This window comes from Equus asinus, chromosome 17, assembly GCF_041296235.1.
Source record: "Equus asinus isolate D_3611 breed Donkey chromosome 17, EquAss-T2T_v2, whole genome shotgun sequence".
NCBI classification, from domain to species: domain Eukaryota; kingdom Metazoa; phylum Chordata; class Mammalia; order Perissodactyla; family Equidae; genus Equus; species Equus asinus.
This window is the reverse complement of record NC_091806.1, coordinates 45,091,708-45,116,961: the sequence shown is the minus strand read 5'-3', so window position 1 is coordinate 45,116,961 and position 25,254 is coordinate 45,091,708. Positions and strand designations below refer to the sequence as shown.

At 57.7% G+C, this 25,254-nt stretch overlaps 3 protein-coding genes across 4 annotated transcripts; 2 read left to right on the top strand and 1 right to left on the bottom strand.

The window, feature by feature from the left end:
• Window positions 1-3,686: 3,686 nt before the first annotated feature.
• GSTP1 (glutathione S-transferase pi 1) lies at window positions 3,687-6,502 on the bottom strand. Its single transcript, XM_014844697.3, has 7 exons — window positions 6,394-6,502; window positions 6,213-6,248; window positions 5,645-5,751; window positions 5,449-5,536; window positions 4,297-4,400; window positions 4,083-4,190; window positions 3,687-3,936 (listed from the first exon to the last, which is right to left on the bottom strand). Coding segments are annotated over exons 1-7 (633 nt in total). The 5' UTR covers window positions 6,395-6,502; the 3' UTR covers window positions 3,687-3,747.
• Window positions 6,503-11,346: 4,844 nt separating this feature from the next.
• On the top strand, window positions 11,347-16,517 carry CABP2 (calcium binding protein 2). The gene is made up of 6 exons (XM_070487261.1): window positions 11,347-11,511; window positions 13,790-13,820; window positions 14,660-14,794; window positions 15,323-15,432; window positions 15,519-15,666; window positions 16,280-16,517. Exons 1-6 carry the CDS (start codon window positions 11,347-11,349, stop codon window positions 16,303-16,305), a joined length of 615 nt encoding a protein of 204 aa, XP_070343362.1. The 3' UTR covers window positions 16,306-16,517.
• Window positions 16,518-21,925: 5,408 nt separating this feature from the next.
• CDK2AP2 (cyclin dependent kinase 2 associated protein 2) lies at window positions 21,926-24,204 on the top strand. Of its 2 annotated transcripts, none has more exons than XM_014844698.3 (4): window positions 21,926-22,683; window positions 22,992-23,092; window positions 23,169-23,301; window positions 23,684-24,204. In XM_014844698.3, the coding sequence occupies exons 1-4, from the start codon at window positions 22,602-22,604 to the stop codon at window positions 23,749-23,751; spliced, it is 384 nt and encodes a 127-aa protein (XP_014700184.1). In that variant the 5' UTR covers window positions 21,926-22,601; the 3' UTR covers window positions 23,752-24,204. The 2 variants fall into 2 exon arrangements, with proteins under 2 accessions (XP_014700184.1, XP_014700185.1); XM_014844699.3 differs by having other exon boundaries at window positions 21,953-22,825.
• Window positions 24,205-25,254: the final 1,050 nt, after the last annotated feature.

Sequence of the window (25,254 nt, the reverse complement as noted above, 5' to 3'; positions counted from 1 at the left end):
CTCCAGTTGCTCCCTGGACCAGGGCAGGAAAGAGGGTCACGGGGGTGGAGCCCAAGCCAGAGCCATCGAGGACCTTGACAGAGCTGGGAGAGGGTGGTAGAGGCAGGAGGCGAGGCTGGGAGGGATGGGGCCAAAGTCCCTGCAGCTTCCCGGCTGCTGGATGGTGTGGCTGGGGAGCGAGGCCCGCAGGCTGAGACCTGACCCAAATCCTTGGGTTCTATGCCTGCACTCCTCACCCCCACACTCCCCGGGCTGGTACCCCAGGGGAGACCCTTGAGTCTCAGAGCTGCCACCAAAGGGCAAACACTTGGGTGAACTGATTGGCCCCCTTCTGACCCAAGAGCCTCCCTGGAGGATGGAGCATTTAATCTGTATCTGGCACGTCCCACCTCCCCAGCTGGGGAGCAGACCCAGTCACCAGTCTTTAAATGTCCCGACCTTCCAGCTGGAACCAGCCCCACTTCCACTCCCGTCCTGATAGGTTGGAAGCCCAACCTTTCTCTTGGGATTCCTGTGCCCCACAGAATTAGGAGGTCACCAGAATTACCAGCCTCCTGCCGTCACTGTACCAGAATATAAAAAATAGTGGCTCAAGCCACGACCTATGGCAGAGTGGTTACAAGCACAGGCTCCAGAGCCAGAGAGCCTGGGTTCAAATCCTCGCTCGGCCTCTTAATCAGCTGTGTGTCCTTGAGAAGGTTGCTTCACCTCTCTGTGTCTCAGTTTCCTCCTCTGTAAAATGGGGATATTAATAGCATCTACCAGGTGGGTTCCTTTGTGAGGGTTAAGCGAGTTAAGGTATGTAAAGTACTGGGGGCATTGCTTGGAGGAAGCCCAGGGGTCACCTGTCTCCTCTCCACCTGGAGAGCTCTCAGCCTCTCCCTGACCTAGCCATCCTGTCACCCCACGCATTGCTGCGCCAGCTCACACCAGTCCCCCGCCACCCACGCCGGAGCCAGCCACTCCCCGGGGCGCCCCTCTCAGCTGCCGGGAGCCTCCTCCATCCACCTTCTTGGGGTCCCGGAGCAGCGCACTCAAGATGCCCAGTCACCCCGAAGAATGTGGAAGCAGTTGGTTGCAGGAAACTTTCAAAAGAGCAACTTCCTCCTGCCACCCTGGGACCTGCGGGATGCCCAAGTGTCCCCCAGGTCTGTTCTGTGGCCTCCCACGGCCACTGTCCTGTCTGCCTGCATGGTGGGCCTCTGTGGCCTGAGGTTCCGCACTCCCCGTGGGGAGGTGCAGGCCGGGCTGCCTGCCCTGCTGGCATCAGGTGGGGGAGGGCTGGGAGCTGAACACGCTCTGCTGAAGGCTTGGGGACAAGGACCAGGGCACTCACAGGCCATGTGGCTGCAGACCTCAGCCCTCCCCCACAGTCTCCCTGGGGCAGCGTGGTGAAAGCCACCAGGACAGGGGACCCCGAGGCAGCAGACTCTGCCTCCAGGGCGGTGGGTGCTTCAGGGTGCCACCACTTTCCTCTTGGGGACCAACGGGCCCTTCCCAGGGCATCCCACCCAAAGAGGTCAGCTCTCCTCCTCTGGAAATCAAAACTGCCCATCAGCCCCCAAACCCAGTGCCCCTCGTCACAGGGCCTCTGCTCGAGGTCCTGCAGGCAGAGGCTCCTTTGAGCAGCCAGGCTGGAGGCCTGGGAGCTTTGGACCCACGACATCATCTTGGCCCACCTACCCACTTGCTCAGTGAGGCTGGGAAGCCCATTTCCCTCTCCAGGCCTCAGTTTACCCATCTGTAAGGCGAGGGTGTTGAGTTAGGTGACGCTCAAGGGCTCCTGAGGACTCAGTCTAAGGTTCCTAAAAGTCCTCTTTCATGTCTTCTTTCCCGCTCAAAAGCCTGCAGTGGCTCCCCAGCGCCCTGGGAATCAACTCCAAGTCCTTAGTCCAGCAGGAAAGGCCTCCACAGCAGACGCCAGTACCCCTGGCCACTCCACCCGCCGAGGAGCCTCTGCCAGCCTCTGGCTCCTGCCCATGCCTGGGTCATTTTTGCCCCTGAGATTGGTCTCCTGCTTTCTTCTCTGGCCCCCAACCCCCTCCCTCCTTCCCTTTCTAAGGACCACCCATAAGTCTGGGAGTCACTCAGAGCTGGGTTTGAATTCTAGCTCTCTCATTTATGAGCTGTGTGGCTTTGGACCAGTTGCCTCACCTCTCTGAATTTCAGCTTCCTCCCTTGAGAGGGACAGATGAGATAACTCCCATGGAGTAGGGGCAACAGGCCTGTGAACAGTGCACCACTGACGCCCGGAGGTAGTAGTATGTGGGCCATAAAGAGTCAGCTCTTGAGGGCTGGCCCCGTGGCCGAGTGGTTAAGTTCGCGCGCTCCGCTGCAGGCGGCCCAGCGTTTCGTTGGTTCGAATCCTGGGCGCGGACATGGCACTGCTCATCAAACCACGCTGAGGCAGCATCCCAATGCCACAACTAGAAGGACCCACAACGAAGAATATACAACTATGTACCGGGGGGCTTTGGGGAGAAAAAGGAAAAAAATAAAATCTTTAAAAAAAAAAAAAAAGAGTCAGCTCTTGGTGTTGGCACCCCCATTGCCTGATGGGTAAAGGTGAGTCAGCCTTCCCACCTGGGGGCAGGGGAGAGTAGAGCTGAGGGAGAGGCCAAAGTGCCAGGTCACCTGGGCCACTGCCAGAGGGACAGCGAAGGGAGCACCGAAGGGGTGTGGCCACCGGCAGGTGGGTGGGTGGGTGAGTAGGAGAGAGCTGGGCAGAGGGGGTCACAGGGACAAAGGCTGGAGGGGCAGAGCCAGGCTGTCTGGGAAGCTGAGAGAAGCACAGTGGGGCTCTAAGGGTGAACTGGGCAGGGAGGGTGGGGAATGTTCTGGAGACGGGGAATTTATATCGAGGAGGGCCTGGCAGGCTGCGGACTTTACCTAGAGGGCATCGAGTATCCACTGAGAAGTTTGCACAGAGAGTGCCAGGCATTCTGGAATTGTCTGACTCCTTGATGCCCAGCGAGCCTGCAGGAGGTGCCAGGCAGGCTGGGGGGCCAGGCAGGAGGTGGCTGCAGCCCCTCAGGAGGGAGCAAGGGCTGGGACTGGGAGCTGTCACGAGGGGTTCACAGAGGCTCCCTGGAGCTGAGGGAGACCCTTGACCTCCCTTGGGTCCCCAAGCAGTGGACACTGCCCAGAGCTCCAGGCCTGCCTGGGGCCCCCCACCCCTGGGCCCTGCTGGCTGCCTGCTGCACCCGCTAAGGGTGTCTGGGTGTCTGAGACCATGGGTAACACATGAGAACGGGCAACATGGATGTGCGTGTGAAACACTCAAGTGTGTGTCACTCCCAAGTGTGCATGTGTGCACAACGTCTGAGTGTGCAGAGACCATCCCGAAACCACCCTGCTGCGTGCCTGATGGGATTCATCACACAGACAGACAGACGGCAGGGACCGTCAGTCAGTGACACTCACGGCCGCCTCGTCTCAGACGGAGAGGGCTCCCCCAGGTGCTATAACTGTGAGCGCTGGTGGGGTCAAAGGCCGTCCTCCTGGAGGCCTGAAGTTCCACCTTCCTCCCTGAGCCGGGAGCTCCTCTTTGTCTCCTGGTAGCTTGGGGGGCCTAACACTGTTCCAGGGCCCAGATGCCCACCCAGCCTTCATCCTCCCCGAGGAGACCTGGGCAGGGGTGGAGGGTCCCCTGTGCCCACCCAGCGGCTTGGTGACCACAGCACGGCTTCTTCTCCCTGTGTTTATTGGTTCCCAAGGGCGACCCTCTCCTGGGGAGGCCGAGCCGGCTCATATCTTGCGGCTTCCAAAGACAGGGCGGTTCACGTGCTCGGGGGAGGCCAGGAACGCCTTGAGCTTGGGCCGGGCGCTGAGGCGTGCCACGTAGGCCGAGAGCAGGGGCAAAGAGTCCAGGCAGCCAGGGGCCAGAACCTGGTGACTCAGCAGCAACTCCAGCAGGTTGTAGTCAGCGAAGGAGATCTGCAGGACAGGGGGCACGAGGGGCTTGAGCGGGGAGAGGAGAGCGTGGGGTCGCGGGGAACCAATGAGCCAGTCATGGCCTGCCTCTGGGCCTCAGTGTGCCCATCTGAGAAATGGACCCACAATGGGCTGGACCTAGTACTCACCTGGTCACCCACGATGAAGGCCTGGCCTCCCTGGTTCTGGGCCAGCAGGGTCTCAAAAGGCTTCAGGTGCCCAGGCAGCTCCTGAACATACCGGGCCTTGCCCTCCTCCTGCAAACAGGAGTGATCTCAGCTGGCGGCATACAGCATGCCTGGCCAGATGACCTCCCCGGCTGCACCCCCAGCCCTGAGCGCCAGCCGCGGCCCCCCCACTCACATAGTCATGGCGGATGAGGTGGCTACAGCGCTTACGGAGGTCCTCCACACCGTCGTTCACCATGTCCACCAGCGCCGCCTCCCGCTGATCTCTGCCGTAGAGGCCTGGGTCAGTGGCCAAGCAGCGGGTCAGGTTCTGGCTGGGCTGGTACCCCACGCTGCTCTCTCTTCCAAAAGCCCTCAGTCTCAGGCCTGGGCAACCAGGTCCCTCATTTTGGAGGCCCCCCTCTGCATAACTCTGCTGCCCCATCTCCAAGAGTCCAAGGGGACATACCCAGCTGAAGCCCACGCCTGACTCCTAGGCCACACCCCTGGTCCCTGGTACGTGGAAATTCCCTGGCCAAATGACCCAAGACCCAAGCCCCGTCTGCCAGCTCTGTCCCCCGCAAGAGGGGACCAAGTCTCTGGTGCCTGCCTCCCTAGGCCCGAGGGGTGGCTGTTTGTAGGGCCTGGACAGAACTTGGCTGTGTGGGCTGGCAGGGCCACAGGCAGTGCAGGACAGCCCAGGGGTGGGAAGAGGAGGTGGCAGGCTGCGGCCGGAGGCCTCTGTCCTTGCCCTGGATCCTGCAGAAGTTAGCGGGGGCCTGAGCCTGCGGGCTCCCACTGCTCCTCTGCCCCCTTCCCCAGTTGCCACGTCTTCCTGGGACCTGGGGCTTTTCTGGACGCCCCAAGCTGGGCAAAGAAGAGGCAGCCACCTCCCTAAGCCATGTTCCTGCCACCCTTGAAACAAGGCCACAGGCCTGCTCCCTGTGACCATGGGTTTTCCAGATTCAGGCCAGAGAAGGAAGAAATGGGCAGGAGGTCTACTTGGAATGCCCTGGCCAGACCCGCAGTGGCCTCTAGCCTGCACCAGCACACACGTGGGTGCCAGCGGCCTCCTCCGAGCTGTTGTCTGGGAAATGGGCACAGCGAACCCATCTGGGACTACGTGGCTGGAGCTAGCCCGAGCTGCATGACCTCTGCCCAGGTGGACTGGCAGCCTCAGCCCCATAAGCCAGAACCCCCCTATCCCTTCCCTTAGGGCCATCTGGCCTGCCCTCCAGCCAGGCAGGACCCTAGCGGCTGCAGGTACAACAGCTCTGGCCCCGGGACATCCTGCCGGAACCCGTCAGGTACTCTTCTGGACTGGGAGGCCTGCGACCTCAGGACTCACCGAGGGAGCGGCCCAGGTGTCGCAGGATGGCATTGGACTGGTACAGGGTGAGGTCTCCGTCCTGGAACTTGGGGAGCTGCCCGTACAGCTGGGAGGTGGCACGGCTCAGTGAGGGACGCTGAGCTCAGCTGTCCCCCATCCTAATTCTGCCCCCAAAGGCCCAGCACCTGCCCCCTGCCTGGGCACAGCCACTCACACAGGAGGCCTTGAGTGGGCCCTGCAGCCAGGTCTCTTTGGTCACCACCTCCTCTTTCCAGCTCTGGCCCTGGTCAGCCAGCAGCATGCGCATGGCCTCGCAGCGCCCTGGCAGAGACGGGGGTGTGGGGATGGGCAGAGACCCCAGCCTCACAGCACCCTGGGGAAGGGTCAGGAGGATGGGGAAGGTAGACAGGGATAGGACCGAAACCCCAGGAGGCATTCTGGGGAGGGGATGGACCTCAGGGCAAGAGTGGAGACCACGGCCTCAACACTGGCTTGGAAGAGAGGACGGGGCGGAGACACACAGAGCGCCAGGAAGAGAACAGAGACACATGGATAGGGTGCAGCGCCGGTGGCTCACGAGGAGGCAGCCACCGGGAAAGCGGATCCCGGCCCCGCCCCCGAGATCCCGGACTCCGCCCCCGAGGCTCCGGACTCCGCCCTCGAGGTCCAGGCCCCGCCCCCGCATCCCGGCTCCCGCCTTGGCCCCGCCCTGCGGTCAGCCTGAGCGTCCGGCCTGGACCCGGTCTGTGCCCTTCGCCCTCCTGAAGGAGCAGGGTCCGCACCTCGGACGGGGAAGTAGACGATGGTGTAGGGCGGCACTAGGAGAGACGGATGGAACGATGAAGGAGGACCCCCCCCCCCGCGGGGCTGCAGGGCCCAGGGGCAGGCAGTCTCGGGGTCAGACCCCCAGCAGAGGAGGTAGCTCGGCCTGCCCCACCCCCACCTGGTCCAGACCCTACTCACTGGCGGCGGCGAAGTGCAAGTGCAGCAGGAAGTGGGCAGGAGCCCAGAGGCCTTATATTTACGAGTCTGCTCCCCGCCCTCCACCTTCCCCGCCCCGCCCCAGGAATATGCCAAGTCACGGAGCTGAGCACGTTCTGGGTAAGGCTGGGTGTGGTGGGCAGGGCCGGCGCGCCCACCTGCTCCTCTGCCTACAGGGCAGTGGCTTGACGAGAGGCAGCCACACTTAGCATCACCTAGCCACACCCAAACAGCCTCAGTCATCATGGCCCACAGAGGACCAGGACTGAGAGCCTTGCTCACTGCTGGGTCCCCTCCACGAGCACCAGTAGGTGCTCGATAAATGCTTGTTGCATGAATGAATGCAATTTCAGTAGACATATCCATTTACACTTCTCTCTCTATGATGATGATAATAGCAAACCCTTAGGGGCTGAGGACTGTGTTGAGAGCTTTGCATATATCACAACCCTAAGACTCAGTACTGTTCTGATCCTCATTTTCCAGAGGAGGAAACTGAAGCACAGAGAGGTTAAGTGACTTTCCCAAGGTCACACAGCTGGTAAACAGGATTTAAACCCAGGTCTGGCTGGCTTCAGGGGCCTCACTTTGAACTCTCATTCTTTTTTCTGCAAGATCTTGTAGTGTCCAAACTGTTTTTGACTGAGTCTGAGTGCTCTATACTGTTCAAATACAGGCTGGGCCTGGGGATACGGGTGGATGGAAAGATGGGCAGGACCTCCTGGACCTGGGAGGGCTGCGTCCTTCCAGGCAGAGCCCAGTGCCCGCCTCCCTGCTGGCCCATCTAGCACCCTCAGCCCACTTCTCCTTCTGGCTGCCACCTCTCCTGGGGGGCTCTCGGTGGGTGTGGCGGTCTTCCCAGGGAGCTGGGGTCTGACTGAGGCAGACACCTGAGCACGGGCCTGTCGGAACCACAAGGAGAGAGGACGGCATCTTTCTCAGGAGCAGAACGGCCCATCGAAAGCGTGGGAAAAACCCAGACAGTGCCTGGTCAGGAGCATCTCTTAGCCCCACTTGAGCCACAGCTGCGTCGGGCTGGGAGGCGGTGGGGGAGGTGGCACCAGAACCGGGTTCTCATCCCTCACTCACAGCTGGAGGAACATCTGCTCAGCACTTAGCAGCTTACAAAGAGCTTTCCTATAAACAGTCTCATTTCATCTCCACAACACCCTGGGAGGGAAGGGGTCTCGTTCCCATTACACAGATGAGGACACCGAGGCTCAGACAGGTGCCTTCACCTGCCTGCTCTGGCCAGGGGCACACAAGCCCTTCCTTTGGCACAAGCATCACAGACCTGGGAGAGCGGAGACACACTGCCTTCCAGTGGGTCTGCCTCCTTCATCACACCCTCACACCCTCACACCCTCCAGCCATCATGCTCAGGTCCCCTGGGTGGGCTGTCACCCAGGATGGCTTGGCGCTGTGCTGTGGTGTTCTGGGTGGCTGCTTTTACCCACAGTCCTCTGCTTCACAGGCGCAGCCTGTGGTCGAGCTCTGTGGCCACCCTGGGGCTCCTCCTCTGGGGCCCAGCAGCACAGCTTTCCTGGGCCAGGAGGCCAGCACCTCCCTGTGCCCATCCCCCATCTCCAGTCCTTTACATCAGCACCTGTCTTCAGCAGGTTTTGAAACATATATTTATTTTTTATGTAGCTTTATGGCTACATACAATCCACCCTTATAAAGTGTACATTCTGTGGTTTTTAGAATATTCAGAGTTGTGCAAGCATCACCGCTATCTAATTGCAGAACATTTTCGTCATCCCCAAAAGAAACCTGTGCCCGTTAGCAATCGCTCCTCGTTCCCGTTTCCCCCATATCCTGACAACCACTAATCTGTTTTGTCGCTATGACTTTGCTTATTCTGGATGTTTCAGATAAATGGAATCATACGCTGTGTGGCCTTTTGTGTCTGGCTGCTTTGACTTATGAAAAGTTCACCTATGCTGTAGCCTGTTTCGGTACGTCATTCCTCTTTATGGACAAATGGCACTCCATTGTATGGACACACACATTTTGTTTACCTGCTCATGCCTGGATGGACATTTGGGTTGTTTCGCATTGGGGCTACTGTGAGTAATGCTGCTGTATACATTTGTGTACAAATTTTTGTGTGAACTTATGGTTTCAATTCCCTTGGGTATATACCTAAGAGTGGAACTGCTGGGTCATATGGTAACTCGTTTTGAGGAACTGCCAAACTCTTTTCCAAAGTGGCTGCGCCATTTTATAAACCTAAATAAAGCAGCAAATAAAGGTTGCAGCTTCTCCACATCCTCACCAACAGTCCTTATTGTCTGTCTTTTACTTTAGCGATCTATCCTAGTGAGTGTGAAATGGCGTCTCAACATGGTTCTGTGTATGGTGCTTACCAGGTGCCAAGCCTGGGTTTGGCTTGTGGGGAACAGGGTGGAGAAGGAGCCATCATCTTGCCGTCAGAGGAATCACAGCTCAGATTAGGGCGAGATAGATAGACACAAGTCTTCATTCACAGGTTGATTAGTATGTATCAGGAAATGAGTGGGCTAGACATCACGGGAGACACTGAAATAGGTAAGACATGGTCTCCACCCTAATGGACAATTTTAATGAAGAATATAAGGCCTTCGCCAGAAGTCCATCCACCCAGCCATCTATCCATCTATACACCCATTTACCCAATCATCCATCCATCCAACAACCAAACTTTCGACCAATAGTCCATCAAAACATCCACCTATCCAGTTATCCAACCCATCCAGCCAACTACCTATTCACCCACCCAATCATCTTCCATTTGTCTATCCATCTATCTTTTCATCCATCCATCCATTCATTCAACCATCCACTCAACCATCTATCTATGCAATCATCCATCCATCCATCTATCAACAATTTAACCACTAGCCCATCAAATCATCTACCCATTCTTCCATCAGTCAGCCATCAACCTGTCCATCCACCATCCATTCATCCATGCATCCAACTTCCCATCTACTCACCCAACTATTCATCCGCCTATCTGTCCATCCAATTACCTGTCCATCCATCCATCCTTTCACCCATCCTTCCAACCACAAACCATTCAAACACCAATCCGTCAAATCATCCACCCCTCCATCCAACCACCCACCTGTCCACCCAACCATCCATCCATCCATTCATCTGTCAACTGATGATCCACCTGGACATCCTGGACACTGGAGCTGCGACTCAAGGTTGGCTAAGTCAGGCTGGGCAAGTCAAGGCCACCAAGATGAATGTTCTAGGATGCTATTCACTGAACACAAGCCAGGGAGGATTTCCAAGCAAGGCTTTCTGAACCTAGACACAAACCCTTTGCTCCTCGATTGAAAACTCTTCCCCCCACTAAACCCTGACCAGTTATGGCCTCAACGACTTTGGCTTATACTTCGGGACACACATTTCTCACCACTTCCCACCTTCTTAGATGGTTCTTTGGACACAGAATCACTCATCACATGGTCAGCATGAATGGTCGCAACGAGCCCTTCCCAACCTTGACCACCTGGCCAGCGTCCACTCACCTCTCAACTCTGGCTTTTCCTCAGATCTTCACAGCCTCTCAGGGCTGTGTGGAGGCTGTTCCCTCTGCCACGTGGCCACCCTCTCCCTTCACTCGGTCCCTCCCTTCATCCCTCTGGTCTTGGCTCACATGTCACTTCCTCAGCCCCTTAGTCACAACGAGGTCCCCATTCTCCTCCCTCTGGACAGCCTGTTGGGGTCTTCCCTGCACTGTTATTTGGAGTTTGCTGAACGTGCACCTCCCACTTCTTGGAAGATTCCAGAAAGCAGGGACTGGCTCCCAGTGCTCAGGAAGACACATAGCAGGTGCTCCACATATGTTTGCTGAAGATTCAGCCCCTCTGAAATTTTCTCCAAACTTTTGCAACTCATCCCCTCTCCAGGGGCTATTGACCCCTCCCTCCCTCCTAAGGGCTTCCACCCAACATACCCGCTGGGATTCCAGTGCCTGGGACACTCCAAGTCCATGGCTGATGCCTTCCATGGACCCCAGTGCTCGCCCAGGGCCAAGCACGGGCTGGACATTGGTGGGCAATGCATAGAATGTTGCCCTATCCCCTCACCTCCTCCATGAAGCCTCCTTGATGCTTGAGTCAGTGTCCCCAAGCACTTGGAGACTGTCTTGTAGCCCTTTTCTGGATCAGTTGTGTGAGCCCCAGCAGCTAGACCAGGACTGGGTCCCAGTTGGCCTCAAATGTTTGCAAAGGGAATACATGAATGGATGGCCACCTGTGGCTGAGAGAGAGGCCAGAGCCACCATCTCAGGTGGCAGGTGTCTGGCAGGATCTGGTTCCCTTGGATAAAGGCTGGGGGGTGGGGTGCAGGTGAATAAATTATGAGGGGCCTGGAGCAGGGCCGGGGCAGGACAACTGACCTCATTCTGGGAGGTAAGGAGCAGACGGCTGGGCGGTAAGTGGCCCAAGGGCATAACAAGGGGGCGCGAGAGGCCAGTAGGGGCTGCTGGCCCACCTCCCCACTTTCCCCTGAGAAGCTGGAGGTTGGAGGTCAGCAGAAGCTGGGTGGGAGATGCTGGCAGGAGGGGATATGAGGAAGCACAGAGACCATGAGAGAGAGAAGCCAGGTGACTAGGGGTCTGCAAGGACGGGCCGGTGGAGCTCCAGGGCGCAGTCTGTGGCCAGCGTGAAGGCTGGAGGGTGGCGAGGTGGGGGCAAGGCTAGAGTTTCAGGGAGGGGCTGTGTCAGGGGCATGGAGAGTCAGGAAAGATATGGGACTTGGGGGGCTTGGACCCTACCAGTCCATGGAGGGAGGAACAGGGAGAAGAACAGCGGGGACCCTGTGGGACCACACCCACAGTGGCCCACTAAGCCACCCTCCCACAGGAATGGGAAGACCCAAGTGATCGGAGTGGGGCGGTGTCCCTCAGCCGGCAGGCGGTGCCAAGCCCTGGTCTCCATGGCCCTTCCCCAGGGCCCGGCAGATGGCAGCCTCCCCACAGGCGACCCCAGCCCCGCTGACGGCACTTCAGGGCCCAGCCAGGCCCTTGCCAGCCCAGCAGCCACCAGGCGGCGGGCACTCCTCCGGGAGCTCGAGGCCCGGGTGCAGGCGGCCTATGGGCAGGTAAATGGGACAGGAGCGTGGGGCCACCCTCAACTGAGGGGATGGTGAGGGAACAGCAGGGACCCCACACCCCACTGGGGCCCAATAGGACAGACCCAGGGCCGAGCCCAGGGAGGCGACCCCGGACATGCATGTTGATGCAGGGGTCAGTCAGTCGGTCAGCTGCCCAGGAGGGAGGTTGGTGTCCTTCCCTTCTTCAGTCCTCAGTGAGCCCTGCTGCCAGCCCATGGCACCCTGAGTCAGACCTCTTCAGCTCCTCACCTGAGCGCAAGAGTGGGGGGCTGGTCCAGGCAGGACTGCCGAGGGCAGGCGGGCTGGGCAGTGCTCCGAGGGGAGGGCCAGGGGCCTCCTGGGCTGGGCCGAGGTTGCCTCCTCTCCCAAGACAGGCAGTGGGGGAGGGTCTGCCAAGTTCATACCACCCGGTATCGTCTGCCATTAGGAGGGGAGAGATGCCCCAGCCGCCCTTGCACCCCTGGCACCCGGTTCCCTGCTCCAAGGTCCAGGCCCTGCTTCTGAAGACAGCAGAGCTCTCCTGATTGGGAGAGATTAGGGGCAGGGGTTGGGGGAGAAGGGTGCTGGAGGGGGGGGGTGTCTGGAAGACCCTCAGGGTGAGCATGGGAAGGCTGTGCCTTCCAGGGGGCCTTGGGCCCTGAGTGGCCCCCCTCACCAGCAGAGATGCCCAGAGATAATCCTGGATTAGGACCCGAGCCCCCGTGCCCAGGGCTCCCCGCCTGCCCACCCGCCCCCGATCTTGCCCACAAAACCCTAGGAAAATCCCCTGCATTGCTCCCAGACTCTCACTGGGAGTGGCTGGGGGCCGGCGGGAGCCCGCAGCATGCACTGAGGCCCAGCCCTCGGCGCCCCCCGGACTCTAGGCCTAGCATGGTTCAGGGGCCCATGGGAAACTGTGCCAAGCGGCCCCGACATCGGGGATCCAAGGTAGGAGGGCTAAGGGGGGAGAAGTCAAGACCAGGAGGCTGGGCTGGACCCTGGAAGGGTCAGGTGCGGTGGGCAGAGCCCTGGGTAAGGGCTGGGATGGGGTGAGAGGGAGGGCACAGCCGTGGGATGGAGGGGCTGGCTCCCACCGTCCTAGACTGAGGTTTTCCCTGGAAGCCCCCAGACTCTGGCCCATCCTGACCTTGGCTCCTGTGGACCACTGGGCCTCCCCTGCCAAGCCCCTCGGGCCCCTCGCTGCCCATCCAGCTGCCCCGTCCCTACTGCCGTCCCTGCTCCCTGCTGGCCAGTCTTGACCTGGGAGGCACAGGGCTTGAGCTCAAGGTCCCACTCTGCCATTGGCTTTCTGAGTGACTTTGGCTGAGTCCCTTGTCCTTTCTGGGCCTCGGTTTGCCCAGCCAAACAGGAAGAGGGTAGACTCTTCCAGCCTAGTGTTGATGGGTGAGGGCCCCTGCTGTCCTGTGCTGGGTTCCAATAACAGGAGAGGCTGATGAGTGAGGGGGTGAGTGGCCACTGCCCCAGCTCATGGCCGGCTCTGCCGCAGGACCGCTGGCAGTGGCCCAGCTGCCCCTCAGGGGGCTCCCGCCACAGCCCCGGCCCCAGGCCCAGCCCTGAGGATCAGGGGGGCCCCAGGCCGGGCCTCCAGGGCTATGCGGTGCTCAACAGGCTGGTGGGCCCCGCCTGCATCTTCCTGCGGCCCAGCATCGCCATCACCCAGCTCGTATGTACGGCCGCCCGCCTGCCCGCCCGCCTGCTGCCCCCTCGCTCTGCCTCTCCCTGAGTAATGGGGAGAGGATTGATGGGGACATCAGAGCAAAGGCCCACTGACCCCGGGGGTCCCAAGAGGAATAGAGAAACAGAAACCAGATCAGAGTTGGGAAAGACCCCGGGGACATGCCAGGGAAGAGAGAAGAGAGGGCAGAGAGAGACCCAGAGAAACCTCAGAGACAACCACCAAGGAGATGGGCAGGGAGGTGGCAGGGCCCCCAGGAGAGGGCCAGAGAGAGAACAAGAGAGACATATAGTGACATTGAGGTCCCAAGGGTCAAGCCTGAGGTTCTGCCCAACGGGAAGGGGTGGGAGGGAGGTTGGGGGAGGAGGCCCTGGGAGAATTCTGGGCAGGGGCAGGGAAGGGGGGACCCAAGACACCCACGCCAGTCAGCAGGAGTGCATGGGAGGAGCCAGGGCTGAGCAGTGTCGGACAGACACAGGCCTAGTGCATGCATGTTGTGGGGGGCTGAGTGGGGAGCCCCAAAGAACAAGAAGGAAGAGGGCAGGTGCCTGGGTGGTTCAGGGAATTCTTAACCCCTCTGTGCCCCCTCAGGACCGGGAGCTGCGGCCAGAGGAGATCGAAGGTAAAGGGTTTGGGAAAGAACTAGGGTTTCTGGGAGGGTGGGCATAGGGTGGGGCACACAGGGTTGGGGGGCCTCGGACGGGGGCCTCAGCAGTCTCCAGGAGGAACTAGGAGCGTCAAGAAGGCCGCAGGGGACTCTCTGGAGGAGATGGGAACAAGACTGAGCAGGGAGGGGTGACAGAACCTCCAGCTGTCGGTTCCCTGGTCTCCTTTGCCAGGTGGTCACGAGTCACTTTTATATTTGTTCATTCAACAAACACCCCCTGGTGCCCACTGTGTGCCCGGCCCTGTGCTGAGCACTGGGAGCCTCGGTAAACTGGACAGACATGGCCCATGGCCTCTGGAGACAGGCGTCAATAAGTCAACCACAAACACAAAGGGCGCTAAGTGCTCTCGAGGGCAGGAAGGGACAGAATTTAGAGGGAAGACTTCCGGGAGTAGGTGACATAAGGACCAAAGGGGAGGGGAGAGTGTTCCAGAATGTGAGCTCCATGAGGTCAGGGATGTTTCTCCCTCTTCTTTCCTTCCTTCCTTCCTTCCCTCCCTCCCTCCCTCCCTCCCTCCTTCTCCCTTCCTTCCTTCCTTCTTCTATCTCTCTCTCTCTCTCTTCACCGCCATATCCTCAGTACCTAGAGTAAAGCTCAGCACATAGTAGATGATCCTCAAATATTTGCTGAAAGAATGAATTATAGGAATAGCATGCACAAAGGCCCTGAGGCAGCAAAGAGAAACTGATGTTTAGAAGGAGATAACAATTGGGCCAAGGGGAGGAGGTTGCGCTGGTCCAGGCCGGGGTCCAGGGGCACATGAGAGAAGGACTGACCTTGCCCTGCCCGCCAGAGCTGCAGGCCGCCTTCCAGGAGTTTGACCGAGACCGGGACGGCTACATCGGCTACCGGGAGCTGGGTGCCTGCATGCGGACACTGGGCTACATGCCCACCGAGATGGAGCTCATCGAGATTTCACAGAAGATCAGTATGTGCCTCAGACCCCCCCCCCAACCTGCGGTTCTCCAGAGGCCATGGCCATGGCCAGGCAGCTGGGCAGCCTGGGAAACTGAGGTGCCACACAGGTTGGCCCCAGAACCCGGTACCTTGGTCATTCTCAAGGTGAGGTCTCTGCCTCCAGAGAATCTCACCACCTCCTGTGAGGTGGGTGGGACAAGGACCATCATCCCCATTTTTTAGATGAGGACACTGAGTTTCTGAACGGTTCCGTGACTTGCCTAAGGTCACACAGCCAGGTCATTGGAGCTAGGACTTGGACCCAATGGAACTCTTCAGGACAATTAGGGAAAGCCATCGTGAAACACAGATGGTCCAGACGCGGGGGGGGGGGGGGGGGGGGGGGGGGGGGGGGTGGGGTCCGAGGAGGCTCAGGTTGGGGGAGAGGAGGGGAAGAGGGGAGGGGTGGGGGAAGAAGAGAGAGGGCCAGGGCTGGGCAGGGGCCTCTGCTGGCCTGGGGTCTCTGATGGGTGGGGTCTCTGATGGGCGTGGCCCCCAGGTGGCGGGAAGGTGGACTTTGAAGACTTCGTGGAGCTGATGGGCCCCAAGCTGCTGGCAGAGACGGCGGACATGATCGGCGTGCGCGAGCTGCGGGATGCCTTCCGGGAGGTGCGGGGCTGGAGGGCGGAGTGAGTGAGTGAGTGATCGTGAGTGATCGGGTTGGTGACCCAGTGCCCCGCCCAACCCCACCGCAGTTCGACACCAACGGGGACGGCTGCATCAGCTTAGGTGAGCTCCGGGCGGCCCTCAAGGCTCTCCTGGGGGAGCGCCTCAGCCAGCGGGAGGTGGACGAGATCCTCCAAGACACTGACCTCAACGGGGACGGCCTGATCGACTTTGAAGGTACCGCCACGCTCGGCGCCACACGCCCGGGAAGGTTTTTAACAGATAAAGAAATAGCAAAAGGAGCATTATCGCGGTGTGCCAGGCCCTGTGCTGAGCACATCTACGTTGTCTCCCACTTAATTATCACGAGAACCCAGGGGAAAGGAACTGTTATTATCCCCATAAGCAGGAGAAGACCGTCAGTTTTTAGGACAGTGTCGATGCTTAGCAAAAGAAGTGGACGGAACTAAGACATGAATCCAGGTATCCTGACCAGAACCCAGCTCTTCCTCTACACTGCATTCCCACAGAGGGAAAACAAGGAATAAATAATAGGAAGCCTAGGAAAATCAGTATGTAGAAATTCCCTGAAGTAGGCTTCAAAGTTGTTCCTGAGCTTCCTAGCAACCAAAGCAAAGAGGAAAATAGGTTCGGTTACAAGATTTTTTTTGTCCCTGAGACAAAGCCCCTCTTCCTAGCCCAGAGGCCTATTATTCCCTACCAGATCCAGGGGACTCCTTCGCAGGCTCTGCCCTTGGTTGCACTCCTTCCCACTTCAAGGCCAGTATATTGGCCTCACTCCTATTGGGATCTGGAGAGCAGACCTGAAACCTTGGCTTTGTCCTGGCAGAGTTTGTGCGAATGATGTCTCGCTGAGCCTGCACAGAAGCTGGAGGCAGCAGACAGGACTTGGGACCACAGCCACTGCCTGCCAGTGTGTCCCTGGAAGCCCACTGCCTCCAACTGGGATCCTCCACCACTCCTCCCCACCCCCTGCCTGTGTGCAATGCCTTTGCCTGCCCTCACCCCATGCCCACCCCTCCATCAAGCCCCCTTGCCCATGCCTGTTCTTCTGACAATAAAGTATCTTCGGGCCTGGGGAGATGGCCTCCACCTCTCACTTCTTTGTCCTGGAGGACCCCGTATTTGGCCTCCAAAAGTTAAGTCCTGGGTCACAAGCCCCCTCGACTGTGAACTCTGGGTGGACAGGGGCCCTCTCTGGATCCTGGGCCCCGCCCTGAGCAAGTGTGGGGGAACATCCCTGGATGAGTAAACCCAACTCGCTTCTGCCAGAGCTGGGTGGGCATCGGCCCCTCATCCTGTGAATAGCTCCTGACAGATCCAGGATGACATCGCAGGGTGGCGCAAGTGTGTGGGGGCTTTTCCCAAGCTGGATCTCATTTGCTCCCGGAGGGGTGCTGCTTAGAGCTCCCTTCCAGAAACAACTTGCCGGTCAGCTGGGAGGAATTCTTTAGCTGACAAGCTCTGGCCATTGGCCCCTTCGGGATACACCTCAGCTTTTGCGCTGTCACCTCGCTGTTTCTAGGAGCCCCCAGGCACTGACTGAGCACAGCGGGGACGAGGACGCACGTTTCTGCCTAATGCAAGGCTCCTCTCTTAGGCGGTCTCTCTCCAAGCCCCCTGGGGTAGCCGTGGCGTGGTCATCCGGCCGCAGATCAGAGCTCTCCCCGGAGGCCTCCTTCCCTGCTCTTTCTCTTTCTTGCATTCTCACCTTCAGTTCAGCGTCTGCTTCCTGGGGGACCCAAATGACACGTCTCCTCACTCCAACCCTGCCGTGATCTTCTTAGCCCCATTTTACAGATCAAGGAAACCGAGAAGCTGAGTCTAACCGGCTTGCTAGGGGCCACATAGCCTCCCCGCCAGTCCATGCAGCACACGCTGCCAGATTATTCTTTCTAAAATGCCATTTGCATTTTGTCACACTCCAGTTTAGGAACTGGCCATGATCCTCCCTTGCCCCCAGGTTAATCCAGCCCCCCTGCCTGGCACCAGAAGGCTGCAGGAGGATGAGGGCCTGGCATAAAATCACACGCAATTAGGATGAAGAGGAGGTGGGATTTACAGCCGGATCCAGGGCCTCTAAAATCACAGTGCCCACAGGAGAAGGTGCCTCAGGACGCATCTCAGCCTCTGCAGCAAAGGCCTGGTCCGCAGAGCGCTGCCTGACCCGCCACCGCTGCCTCCTGCTGGGAGGGAGGAGGGGCCCTGACCTCCTGGTCAAGAAGGGGTGGGAGCTTTCAGCACCTGTGCCGGGTCCTCACATCACTGCTGCCAACAAGATGGCCTTGGGACAGAGCAGGTGGGCGGCTGCCAGGGCCCCGCCCAGCCCTGAGCCTGGACGCCGAGGTGCCAGGGCTGGCTGCAGCAGCCTCAGCATCACTCGCCCGGCAGATTCCAATTAATCCTTAATCCTCAATTAGGGGATCTCTCCAGCCAGTCAGGCAGGGATGAGGAGGCACTGCCCCAACCCTGCGGCTTCTCTGGGAGCCATGGCCCAAGCTCCCTCCCACTGCCCTCCATCGGCTGGCGCAGACGGCACTGCATCCCCTCTGCAGGGGCCGGCGGTAATGATGGGTGAGCGGTAGGGGAAGACCAAACCCCGCTCACAGTCAGCCTCCCACTACCCCCTGGCCCCAGCCTCTCGGGCTCTGGGGTTGGGGCGGGGCACGGGGGTGCGGTTGGCGGGATGGTCTTAATTGGCTGCAGTGTGTGTGCTGGCACCAAAATGCCCACGGCTCCCCCAAATCTCACACATGCCCTCCCACTCCCAAAAGGCTTCTAGTCCAGAAGGTCCCAACAGAAAACAGCTGGACCCAGGACCAGGGCCGGCAAGGAAGAGCAGGCAGGTGGACACTGTGCTGAACCAAGAGCCCCTTCCCCACCTAAACAGGGCACCTGTCACAGCTCCATCGACCGTTGCCAGTTGGAGCAGCCCGGAGCTACAAGATCTGCTGGTTTTCCAAGAGAAACTGTAAATTCAGATGTTTACATTAAGTCCATTTAAAATAGTTTGAGTATAACACACTCAGTAAGGTGCATAAATCTTAAGCGCACAGCTCAATGAATTTTTACAAGCACATGCGCCCAGGCAACCATCACCCAGATCAAGATATTACATCCACTCATCTTCGTTTAGAACAGTTCTAGGTTGACAGAATTATTCTGAAGATAGCAGATAGCACGGGGAGTTCCTGTATACCCCACCTCCACCTTCTCCTGTGTGTTAGTCAAGGCTTTCCAGAAAAGCAGAACCAATAGATGTGTGTGTCTGTGTGTGTACAAAGATATTTATTGTAAGGAATTGGCTCATCGATTATGTCAGCAAGCTACAGATCAGGGAGAGCTGGCAATGTAGGTTCAGTCCAAGCCCGAAGGCCTGAGAACCAGGAAAGTCAGTGATGTAAGTTCCAGTCTGAGGGCAGGAGAAGACTGATGTCGCGGCTCGACAGTCAGCCCAGCTTTTTTGTTCCATTCAGATCTTCAACTGATTGGGTGAGGCCCACCCACACTGGGAATGGCAATCTGCTTTACTTTCTCCACCAGTTCAGTGGGTGTTAGTCTCATCCAGAAACCCCCTCACAGACACACCCGGAATAATGTTTGAACAAATATCTGGGCACCCCGTGACCCACTCAAGTCGAGATAAAATTAACCATCACACGAGGGAGAAATGGGAGTGGCTTGAATGAGAACAGTTGTTGCTGCTTTGCTCCTGGTGTCTAAAACACAGTGGGTGTTTGTGCTGGTTAACATCTGACATTGGAACCATACGTTTGTCACAGTTGATGAATGAACACTGATCCATGATTGCCGTGAACTAAGGTCCACATTCTATGCAGATTTCATCAGCTTTTCCCTGATTGTCCTCCTTCTGTTCCAGAACGCCGTCTAGGACACCACATCTCATTAGGCATCCAGTCTCCTTAGGCTCCTCTTGGTTGTTCTGGTTTCTCAGACTTTCCTTGTTTTTTAATGATCTTGATAGTTTTGAGGAGGACTGGTCAGGTAATTCACAGAATATCCCGAAATTGGGATTTGTCTGATGTTTTTCTCATGATCAGTCTGGGATTATGGGTTGGGGGAGGAAGACCATGGAGATGAAATGCCCTTCCTTCCCATGATATAAAGGGCGCATACATACTATCAGCATGACGTCACTATTGATGTCGACCTTGATCACCTGGCTTGAGGTCATGTTTGTCAGGTTTCTGAACTATAAAATTACTCTTTTTCTTTCTCCGGGAGTCGCGAAGCACAGCCCACACTCGAGGGGTGAGAGGTTATAATCCTCATTATGGGCAGAATCTCTACATCAATTCCTTGGAATCCTTCTGTACCGATTTGGCTCTTCTCCCCCACTTATTTATTTATTCAATCATCTATTTTTATCAGTATGGGCTCGTAGAACTTATTTTATACAAATTGTAACTCAGTACTATTTTCTTTTGTTCAAATTTCTCCAGCTTTGGTCCTTAGAAGATCTTTTAGTTGGCTCCTGTGTCCCTTTGACATACGCCCATCATTGTGGGGGTCTGGGTTTGTGGTGTTTTGGGGGGTTTTTTGCATTTTCTTGCTTTCTGACCCTACCAGATCCTCCAGGAGCATGTTGTATATTTCCCACCCCGATCCTAGAATCAGCCATTTCTCCAAGGAACTCTAGTTCATTTTATTGGAGAATGGTATTAGAAACCAAGATCTTGGCACTAGGTTGCTTCTAGGCCTCAAATAGAGTGGGAGGATACGTATGGACACTAACCTGTGATTATATACATTTTTAAATATTTCTGTATGTAACCAACTGTATCCATCTTAAGCTAAACATGAGCTCATGCTGACGTCTCCAACTCCAATCCATTACCACATGGATCATTCTAGCCCCCTCCCCTGCTTACCTGTAATTTCTCATTCCAACAGTGAGGAATCATGCACCCTACATTTACTTAATTTTCAATTCCTGTGTACATGCGCAGTGGTTGCAACATTGTTACCCCACACCTTGTGATGGGGTACCACCCCGTGATGAAGTGATGAAGGGAATGTGTTCATTGACTAGAGCACAGTGCTTATGCACAGTTCCTTTTGCCTTTATTCTTCCAGACTCCACTCATTTCCAGATTCACACCTTACCCCCCACCCCCTCCAGTGAAACTGTTTCATATATTTGTAATACAGCTCGATTCTTTTGCCATCTTCTGCATTCCATCCTGGAATCCCCTGACCTCCTAAATGATTTTTAAAATTTGCGTACATTAAAGTTTACTCTTTGACAAATGCTTAATGTCTTGTATTCACCAGTATCACACAGAATAGTTTCACTGCCCTAAAAAAGGAAAATACTAACCTCTATGCTTCACCTATTCAATTCTACCCCTCACACCCCAGGCAACCCATAATTGTTTACCTTCTGTATAAGTTTCCCTTCTCCAGAATGTCATACAATTGGAATCATACGCTATGGGGCTTTTCCAGACTGGCTTCTTTCACTTAGCAATATGCCTATCTGTCTTTTCACGGCTGGATAGATGATTCCCTTTTATTGCTGAATAATAGTCCACCGAATGGATATATCAGTTTATTTGTCCATTCACCACCTGAATGCCACCTCCTCTGGGAAGATTTCTGTGATGTCACCAGGCAGTTCCTTCATCTGAGTTGTAATGCACCCATCCCAGTCTCCACATTGTCTAATGTGCTGTATACAAGAAGCCTTTTCTTCTCTGTCTGTCTCTCCTTGAGACTAGGAGCTCCTTGAGGACAGAGGCCATGGCCAGTTCACTTCTGTATCATCTGTGTCCAGCACAAAGCTTGGGATGGAGGACGGAGTCAGAAAAATGTTTGTTCGATGAATGACTGAGTGAAGAAATGTCCTGGGGATGAGGAAAATCTACAGACCTGGAGCTTGAAGGGTACACAAGGCCAGAGAGGTTTTGGGGAGAAGTACCCTGGGAGAAAGGGTTAGCGTCTGGAGGCGAGTCTAAGATCTAGGGTTGTGAGGAATGAGATTTGAGGGGAGGGCTCTGGGTGGAGAAATGGGTAGGAAAGAGGACAATGAAACAATAAGCACTTTATGAATATTCATTTAATCCACACAACAACCTGTGAGATAGTTATTCTTAGCGTCCCCATTTTACATATGGGGAAACTGAGGCATATCGAGGTGAGTAACTTGCCCAAGGGGAAATCGCTGGTTGAGGTGGTGTGAGATTCGAATCCTCAGTCTGACTCCAGTCGGTGCTCTTGTCCATGATCCGTTTGGTACAGGGCGCGGCGTGCAGTAAGTATTTAACGACAGTTAGCTGTTCCAGCTATTGTCCTTGTGAGGCGCAGGCGTGGAGCCTTCGGGGGGCAGGTTGTGGGGTCTTGGAGGTCGCCCTTGGACCTAAAGCATCCTACGAGGATGAGGCAATGGGGAAGAAGAGATGCAGCGGTAGCGTTGGTGAGGGACCCGTTGCCATGGGAACAAACGACGGCTTTCGGAGCGCGCATGCGCGGCTCGGGAAAGGGTGTTGAATCGGGGAAAGGTGACGTAAAAGCGCACGGGGTGGAGCGCAGGGCTCGGAACGTCAAAGCCCTGCGTCCTCCAGCACCCGGAGCGGAGGGAAGGCGCGCTCGGCGGCGGCGGCGGCGGCGGCGACGACGACAGCAGCGCCAGCTGGACCGAGACCGGGCGGCGCGAAGCTGACGTACGGAGCAGCGCGAGTGAGGCGTGAGGGCGGCGCCTGCGCCCGGGAGGACCTCCTCGGCGCGAACCGGGCGGACCAGACCCGGGTCCGGGCTGCCGAGGCCCCGCCTCTCGGGCCGTGAGACTAATCGGATTGAGAGCGCGCCGGCCCGGGCCGCGAACTCGCCAATTGCCGAGGGCGTCGGCCACTGCCCAATCCGGAGCAGACAGGTGCGAGGTCCGGAAGGCGGAGACCAATCAGCAGCGGTTGCGGCCTGCCGGGGCCGGTCTCGGCCAATGAGGAGGCCCGAGTGACATCGCCGCGAGCCAATAGGGAGTGAGGGAACGTTCGTGGCCGCCCGCCCTTCCGGCCTGAGCTCTATTTACCAGGGGCGTGCAGCCGGTTTACCAATCAGCGCGCGGCTGAGCGGCCAGGCAGCCAACCCCGGAGGCGCGGCCGGCCGGCGTCCGCCGCACCCAGGAGTTGGGGATGTCCTACAAACCCATCGCCCCCGCCCCCAGCAGCACCCCCGGCTCCAGCACTCCTGGGCCCGGCACCCCGGTTCCTACAGGTGAGGATCCAGCTCCACCCCTGCTCGCCTGCCCGGGCGGTCGAGGTCTCGAAGAGGAGACGGCCTGAGTTCTGCAATACTGGGCCTGCCCGCCACCTTCGCTGAGCCTCAGTTTGCTGGCCTGTGAAGTGGGCGTCGTCACGTAAGGGCTTGTTGGTGGAGCTCAGTGGGAGGGATTTGTCCCTGAAGTTGAGCAGCCTGGAATGAAGCATCCCTTTGGAGGGAATCGGGCGAGTCCGATCCGGGGCTTGGACGCTGGGAGGAGGCGTCCCTGCCCCGCACTGACCTCTTAACCGCGCGTGTTGCAGCTGGAAGCGTCCCATCGCCGTCGGGCTCGGTGCCGGGAGCAGCTGCCCCTTTCAGACCGCTGTTTAACGACTTTGGACCGCCTTCCATGGGCTACGTGCAGGTGAGTGGGGCCTATGGATGGGGACTGGAGGCCCCCTCGTGGCCTGAGCTCACTGCCCTGTTCTCTTTTGACATAGGCAATGAAGCCACCTGGTGCCCAGGGCTCCCAGAGCACCTACACAGACCTGCTGTCGGTCATAGAGGAGATGGGCAAAGAGATCCGGCCTACCTATGCTGGCAGCAAGAGCGCCATGGAGCGCCTGAAGAGAGGTAAGTGAGGTCAGGCCCACCCCTGCTGCCCAGGAGAGTAACACTGGACAATCCTTCATTAGGAACGGAAGGACATCTGGGGGTCCCCTGAGCCAAGCCTAGACTGGGGCCAATTTCAGTCTCCAGAGAGGCATTTTGAATTGAATTGAAATTGAGTCAATTTCTAGGGAAGGACCAGGGAATTTGTATTTCAACAGGGCAATTTTGAGGATTAGCCAAACCTCTGATCTCATCCAGCGCCTCATTAGATTACCGTCCCTTTTACTGAAAGGGAAGGGGGTGGAGAGGGAAAGGTCTTCCTCTGGAGGGTGGGGGTGAGACTGTGGCGATCACTGAGACCCTGTATGTTACTTCCCCACCCCCACCCGCATCCCCACCCCAGGCATCATCCATGCCCGGGCCCTAGTCAGAGAGTGCCTGGCAGAGACAGAGCGGAATGCCCGCACGTAACAGGACGCGCCTCCGCCTCAGCCACTGGACCTTTCCCGGCCACTGCAGAGCGCCTCCTCCCTGGCCTTCACCCCGAGTTGCACTTCTCATCCTGGGCTTCCTGTCCTGTGTCCCTTGGTGGGTGCCCTCCAGGAACCAGGGGGCGGCTCTCACTCCAGTCGGCAGCACTAACTGGGACCCCCACGAGAGTTAGCAGCGAGGTCACTGTGAGTTTCACCCATGACCTGCCAACAGTGCTGATCCAACTGGAGCTTTCTCCCTTCGGTGGCCCCCACCACTCAGCACTTGCCCAGGACTTCTCACCACTTCTCCCAGACCCCTTCTTCCCCAGCGGGCCCTCAAAAGGCCTGTCACCTCCCTGCCTTGTCTCCTGGGCCACAGCGACTCTTTTCTCAGTGTGTCTTTTGCTAAACATGCCCTTTTTGTATAAATAAAAGATAATTTGGAGTTGTTCTCTCAGCTCTTCATCTTTGAGTTTGGTACTTCTGCTAAGCCCGGGAGGGCTAGGAAGAAAGAAGGCGAGAGGAGCCTCGGGGAGGGGGAAGGGCCTGTCCAGTGGGTGAGAGAGAGGCTGACAGTTGGCCTTGCCCCAGCTGGCCATTGACCTTGGTGGAACCCTGCCCGTCTCTCGCCCTCAAGCTTCCCAGCTGGAAGTAGTGGAAAGAGTTGAGCTCTGTAGCTGAGAGCCCTGCTCTCCATCGCGTGCTGCCACCAGGGGGCAGTGCAGGGCCTCGGCTGCCTCCACAGCGGGAGGGCAATGTCACCAGCCTGGGCCTGGATCCTCTGGATGGGCCTTGATGCCTGGAGGGTGGAAATGCCATTTCACTTAAGCCACACCCTTACATGCCCCAACATCCTAAACTCTCGATCAGCCCTGGGAGGCTCTGAATACACGGGGTCTCAGACTCCTCAGAGGGGGGGGGGGGGTCGCTGCTGCTTCCCTCCCCCAGCCCCTGGGAAGCAGAGCCAAGGGGAGAGGACTGGCTTCCAGCATGGGTGAGACCCAGCTGGGTGCTGCCATCCACTGTCCCAGCGCCTTCTAGCAGACTGGGTGTGGTCCCATGAGCCCAGCCCTCGCGTGTCTCAGCCTTTGCCCAGGGTCTGGTGCCTGGTTGGCCAGACTTGTAGACCCGGAAGGTATAGGTGGGGCCCCCTTCGGGGGCTATCCCAAGGATTCGGAGTGCCTGCAGCCCTCTGCCTGGGTGTGTAGCTGAATGACCCTAGAGGCCTGGGGTGCTGGAACCCCAGCCCCTGGGTAGAGGCAAGTCAGAGGCAAGCTTGTGACCAGACTGGGGCAGGGAAGGGGCGCCGTGCGGCATTTCCCCTACCCTGGGTCCCAGGTTCAAGGCGTGGGGATGGGAGCTTGCCGTATTTCCATAGCAAACCGGAGGGCCCGGCCAGAGTGGAGATGGGAACCTGGAGGGTTTCGGGGATCCCAGAGAGCACAGAGGGAGTAAAAAGCGCCCGCATTCGGAGACCGGCCTCTTCCCCGCTGCCTTGGGG

What these genes read in the sequence shown, in the direction of transcription:
- CDK2AP2 (XM_014844698.3), top strand. Translation starts at nt 22,602, where the DNA reads ATGTCCTACAAACCCATCGCCCCCGCCCCCAGCAGCACCCCCGGCTCC. An exon ending in CGGCACCCCGGTTCCTACAG is followed by an intron (nt 22,684 to 22,991) that starts GTGAGGATCCAG and finishes CGCGTGTTGCAG; the next exon opens with CTGGAAGCGTCCCATCGCCG. An exon ending in CTTCCATGGGCTACGTGCAG is followed by an intron (nt 23,093 to 23,168) that starts GTGAGTGGGGCC and finishes CTTTTGACATAG; the next exon opens with GCAATGAAGCCACCTGGTGC.
- GSTP1 (XM_014844697.3), bottom strand. An exon ending in CGTCTACTTCCCCGTCCGAG is followed by an intron (nt 5,752 to 6,212) that starts GTGCGGACCCTG and finishes CGTCTCTGCCAG; the next exon opens with GGCGCTGCGAGGCCATGCGC. An exon ending in CCTTCATCGTGGGTGACCAG is followed by an intron (nt 3,937 to 4,082) that starts GTGAGTACTAGG and finishes CCTGTCCTGCAG; the next exon opens with ATCTCCTTCGCTGACTACAA.
- CABP2 (XM_070487261.1), top strand. Translation starts at nt 11,347, where the DNA reads ATGGCCCTTCCCCAGGGCCCGGCAGATGGCAGCCTCCCCACAGGCGAC. An exon ending in CGAGATTTCACAGAAGATCA is followed by an intron (nt 14,795 to 15,322) that starts GTATGTGCCTCA and finishes CGTGGCCCCCAG; the next exon opens with GTGGCGGGAAGGTGGACTTT. An exon ending in CGGCCTGATCGACTTTGAAG is followed by an intron (nt 15,667 to 16,279) that starts GTACCGCCACGC and finishes TTGTCCTGGCAG; the next exon opens with AGTTTGTGCGAATGATGTCT.